At 43.6% G+C, this 5,683-nt stretch overlaps 1 protein-coding gene across 1 annotated transcript in view; it reads left to right on the top strand.

The window, feature by feature from the left end:
* Window positions 1–4,788, top strand: part of erbb2 (erb-b2 receptor tyrosine kinase 2) — a 39,705-nt gene extending 34,917 nt beyond the window's left edge. The window contains 7 exon segments of the mRNA XM_017310689.1: window positions 4–159; window positions 239–314; window positions 1,491–1,637; window positions 1,739–1,836; window positions 2,709–2,897; window positions 3,143–3,518; window positions 3,783–4,788. Coding sequence (XP_017166178.1) covers window positions 4–159; window positions 239–314; window positions 1,491–1,637; window positions 1,739–1,836; window positions 2,709–2,897; window positions 3,143–3,518; window positions 3,783–4,141 — 1,401 coding nt within the window. The 3' untranslated portion in view covers window positions 4,142–4,788.
* Window positions 4,789–5,683: the final 895 nt, after the last annotated feature.

The raw sequence follows: 5,683 nt of genomic DNA, 5'->3' as shown, positions 1-5,683 counted from the left end.
TAGGGGATGAATTATCTGGAGGACATTCGGTTGGTCCACAGAGATCTGGCCGCCCGCAACGTTCTGGTGAAGAACCCAAACCATGTGAAGATCACCGACTTCGGCCTGGCCCGTCTGCTGGACATAGACGAGACGGAGTATCACGCCGATGGAGGAAAGGTGAGGCTGGACTACGACACCAAACCACAACATCAGAACTTCAGCTTCCATTGCCTGACTGGTGTTTCTGGATTTAAAGGTGCCGATTAAATGGATGGCTTTGGAGTCTATTCTGCACAGGAAGTTCACCCATCAGAGTGACGTCTGGAGCTATGGTCAGTGATACTTGGACGTTTTCACATCTTGGTTTGGCTGGGGACCAAAGATGCAACTTTTATTACATTTTCAGCTGGTGTGTTTCGTTTTTACATTTTGTCAAAYAAACCAAAATAATTGAGAAACCCGTTCCCCTCCTCGAATGGGGGGAACTACTGAAGGAAATGACATAAAAACATCCTTTTTTTTTTTACAAAATGTAAACAGAAATGGAGTAGTATTAGATTTTAGTGGTTGTAGGTAAAAAAACACAAGCCATTTTTTCCCTTAACTGTTTTGTTTTAGTTGTATTTACCCAGAATGCCCTGTACTCTCATCCTCTTCCTGCTTTTGCTGTGGCCTCYGGTTCGCTTGGCGTTCACATTTGACCTGCACTAGRGTTCAGTTCAACAGAATCAAGACTGAAGTTTTTAGGCGGRCCAGAGTTCAATTGTGGATTCACACCTCCGCAAACACACTAGAGTTAGATTAAAGCGGATTAAACAGGATTGCTGTGAATGCACTCTTGGTTGTAGTTTAGAGTAAAGGCATTTTCACAGCTCATGGTCCAGACTCTGTTTGATTGGGGAACAAATTTACAACATTTGTTACATTTTCAGCTGGCGTGGTTCTCTGTCACGCCGCACTGTCAAACAAACAAACAAAAAAAAATTGAAACATCTGTTCCCCTCCTCACYTGTGGTGGCGCTGCACCAAGAACCACTGAAGGAAATGACACAAAAACCTCAAAAGAAGGCAAGAGCGCAACTTCCTTCTTCACGAAATCGTCAACTTCTAGTACATGTAGGATTTCTGTTTTGTCTTTAGCAACAGACCAGGAGCCATTTCTGCCGTAATCGTTAGACTCGCACGTTTGTTTTGGTTGTATTTACCCAGAATGCCTTGCGCTCTAGTCCACTTCCGGCTTTTGGAGGGGCCTCTGGACCCCTCCAAAAGGGGACCAGAGACCCCATTTATGCATTCAAACCGCACCAGAGTGCATTCAAACCGCACCAGAGTTCACTTCAACCAAAAGGAGACCGAGGTTTGTAGGCGGACCAGAGTTTGTGTTTTTGTCCGCATCAGAGTTCAGTTGCAAACTTTCTATTACTTACTACTTACATGTGACCAAGGTTTGTTCAAAGTGGATTCTTCCCAGAGACGTCAGATGACAAACCAAACTCTGTCGTTTTCAGGGGTGACGGTTTGGGAGCTGATGACGTTCGGCTCCAAGCCGTAYGACACCATTGCAGCGAGGGAGATCCCAGATCTGCTGGAGGGAGGAGAGCGGCTTCCTCAGCCCCCGATCTGCACCATAGAYGTCTACATGATCATGGTCAAATGTGAGTACGGCACCAGCCCAGTCGTTCATTTACTGCCCTGGGGGGTAAAAAGAGTTTGATTTTGAAACAGAAAATCTAATAATTTTCTGTTTGCTTTGCAGGYTGGATGATTGATCCAGACAGCAGGCCCAAGTTCAAAGATCTGGTTCAGGACCTCAGCGCCATGGCGAGAGATCCGTCTCGCTACTTGGTCATTCAGGTAAACTTCACTAAGGCKGCAAATGTTTAACTTYTGGGTGTCTGTATTATCTTAATGCATCTTGTGTTTTGTTGCYGTGTTCATGCAGTAAACGTAATACGAATGTTTGTTAGTAACTTTAAGGTTTTTGAAAAGTATTTGATTGAATCTTCCTTTTTTTCAGGATAACAAACTACAGCAAAGACTTTAAAAATTAACATTTGGTTTGAATTTACTGTGGATTTTCTCACACAGAATTAGTATTATAAATATAGACTGATATTTACAGCCCCACTAATCGACTAAACATTAATCGTGATTACTAAAATAATCGTCAACTAATTTAGTAATTGATTAATCGTTTACTGGCCTATACAGACTCAAAAAAGGCCAACATATTGAGAGCAGGGATTGAGCCTACATTGTACAAAAAATATTAACATTTTGTATTTAAGATAAAAAAAACGTTGTGTTAAATTCTCAAGTGGTAATTTTAGCTTAACCCAATTAAAATTCTGAAAAAATGCTATGTTGTTGCTTTTGAAGGAATAAAATGTTTATTTTCTTTGTTAAAAAAGGAATTTAATTATTTAATGTTTTTGTAATGTATAGAAATGACTAACGTGGTTGGATGAAAAGCCGAAAATGTGTCAAAGTTTTTATCCAATTAATCAATTAATCGTGAGAATAATAGAATATAATCAATTACTAAAATACTTAGCCTTGAAATCAAGAGCTGGCTGGTTTCAGTTGCACCGTCTGGACAAAAATCACAATAAATTTAAACTTCTCTCTAAATAATTGATGCTTTATGTTCCATGCTGAAATTAAAGAACAGCTGTAATATTCCTGAGGTTCTGTTGAGTCCTGACCAGAACCTTCTGCTCCTCCAGAACGACGACCAGATGAGCTCCTGCAGCCCGGTGGACAGCCAGTTCTACCGGATGCTTCTGGAGGAAGGCGAGAACATGGGGGACATGATGGACGCCGAGGAGTACCTGGTACCKCAGCCCAACCTGTTCCCCAGAACCAGGGCCGACGAGGCCCAGGCCAACGGGCCGACCCGCCACCAGTCCTACCGGGTCAGTGGGGACCTGCTCTAACTGGATCCCAGTTTTAGTCAGAACGGTTACTGATTGGTTCCATCCATCCCTCCCAAACATGGCCGCCTTTGTTTCAGAATCTGTTTGTCTCTAGTGAATAATGGTGATGATGAAACTCCATTGTTTCTGTTTTTCTGAGTTTATYGAAGCTGTAAATGTCTTCACTTGTAAACACATATCAGTTTTATTTTCATCACCTTTAAACTGTTTCTTTCCTGCACCAGCAGAGCAAAGATCTGGATGTTGAGCCCTTGGCCGCTGGCGGACCTCAGAGCATGTACTCGTCTCTGAGTACTTTGGGCCGCAGCCAGTGCCCCACCCTGCCAGTGGGAGCCAACATGTCCAACGGCCTGTGGCCCCAGTTGGCTCGGACCACTTCAGCAGGAGGCCAGTCTGACTCCGTCTTCTTGGATGCGACTCCAGACGGACATTTCTTATCGCCGTCCAGYCCTGGACGCTACTGCAAAGACCCCACMTACCCCAGAGGGAGCCAGTGTGACCTGGAAACTGATGAGACGGACGGCTTCCATCATCCTAATCACCTCCATCACTCCCTGCCCAGGAGGAGTCACGCCCACAGTCAGAGGCCATCTATGCCAGGTAAAGTGTTGAGGAAAGTCTTAACATTTCCTCAWGAGCAACTACAGACTTCATGGAGAATTAAGTGTTTTACTTTTCCACTGAAAAAAATAGTCTGCCCTACTGACACAAGAGAAAACTCGGGTTTTTAAGAAAATGGCTGCTGTTTGTTGATGGATAAGATCAATCAACTTTGGATTAACTCATTAATCGTTAACTTGCAGCCATAGTCAACGTCCTTGAAAGATTTGTCTGATTTTCTGACTCTCCTCATTCGTCGTTCAGAGTACGTCAACCAGGAGATGCTGGATCCCAGACCGGCGATCCCTGAGCGACCCACTACGCTCCCACGCAAAGGCTCCAGAGTGGAGCGACGGCTCCCCAACGGCCTCGGGTCCGGCCACAGCGTTGAGAACCCAGGGTACCTAATCCCCGTCAACTCCGCCTGCCCCGCCTTCGACAACCCGTACTACCTGGACCTCGGGGACAAAGCCAACGTCGCTCCGCCGGGAGCGGCGGGAGACGGCGCCGCAACTCAGGAGAGCAACGGAAACATCACCAGGCACGTCAACGGGTTCGTCACCCCCACTGCGGAAAACCCAGAGTATCTCGGACTTGCAGACACCTGGACTGGTCACACTTGAGGAGGAGGAGCAGGAACTGTAGGAGTTGCAGATCGAGTTCTTCTAATGGAGGAATGAGAGAAAGGGAAGCCGGTTTGTTTTGTGACGGATCTGAGTGGGGTCTTTGTTTGAATGTGAGCACATCGATTTGAGGCCGACTATCAGAAAACTCACTGTTGACTCCAGCACAGTGTAGCATTAATATGGTGTCTGTGACACCGTGTGAATTCATCAGCAGYTTGGGACGCTTCGGTGAAAAACTCATCCCAGTACGACRAGAGTCTGACGATCAGAGAACCATTTGACTGTTTTTCAGTTTTTCTTCACCGTTTAATTAACATTCAGAGTTTTTTCCACTACATATGAAGTAGGTTTTGTATTTTTTTTTCTCAACTGCCACAGACAAAACAACCCAAGATGCGCATTGAGGATGGTGTTTAGTATTCTGGTCACATTGGACGAAGGTCTCTAGTGCCCTCAAAGCCATTTTGTCTCAAACAGAGAAGGCCCCTGCAGCCCATCTGGCCTTTGGGTTTGCTCCCTGAAAGAAAGGCGTCCTGTATGGCGAAGACAGCAGCTTTGTGCCGCTCTGATGTATCGGACCGCAGCTACTCTGTGGGCTCCGAGTAGACTTCATAAGCTAATGCATGTTAAAGTCAACACTTTCCCAAGAATCTCTGCATATTCCAAGCCAGTGAGCCACTCTCTTCAAGTTGGAAAGGATATTTCACAAAAAGTTGGAGGAGATCTTTCCGTTAGGATGCAGAAAAGCCTTCATAGAGGACAGAAACCGCCCCTCTGCTCCATTTGGATAATCAATGCATGGTTCAAATTCCACCCGCTGAGAACAGCCAGTTAATACTCGACTTTTTTTTTTTTTCTCGCTCTACACTGCAAAAACACAAAATCTTACCAAGTAAGTTTGGTCTAGTTTCTAGTTAAAGTATCATAGTTCACTTGAAATAAGACAAMAGTAACTTAGAAGTAACTTTTCAGCAAGATATAGGAGCTTGTTTTAGTTTAATAATTACCTAACATTGTTGAAAAAGTACTAATTCTACTGGCAGATTATTTCATTTATAACACAGAAAGAGGTTTTGCTATAAATGACGTAATCTGCCTGCGGAACTAGAACTTGGTTGCTAGGAGACGGGCTGGGCTTGGCAGGCGTTGCTCGGTAACGGTGTAGTTCCAGTTGATTGTGAAATAATCTTTCAGTGGAACTAGCACTTTTTCAATCAATATTAAGGAATTATTTTCTTAAAACAAGCTTCTATATCTTGCTGGAAAGTTACTTGTAAATTAGTTTTTTTTATTTTAAATGCACATAGATATTTTCATTACAAATAGACCAAAAATCCTTGGTAAAATTTGAGTTTTTTGCTGTGTGCCGGTGGCAGTATTTCTCACTTCTACTACACTGCTTGATGCCTTCCTTGATATAAACCACGATCGATATGATGAGAAACAAAAAGTTACATTTAAMATTGTAAAATGTAAAGTTACATTTTACAATACTGATGCTAATTATTTTTAAATTRGCATCAGTATTTTTGTTCTAGT

This window comes from Poecilia reticulata, linkage group LG19, assembly GCF_000633615.1.
Source record: "Poecilia reticulata strain Guanapo linkage group LG19, Guppy_female_1.0+MT, whole genome shotgun sequence".
Lineage (NCBI taxonomy): Eukaryota > Metazoa > Chordata > Actinopteri > Cyprinodontiformes > Poeciliidae > Poecilia > Poecilia reticulata.
This window is presented reverse-complemented; position numbering and strand designations above follow the sequence as displayed.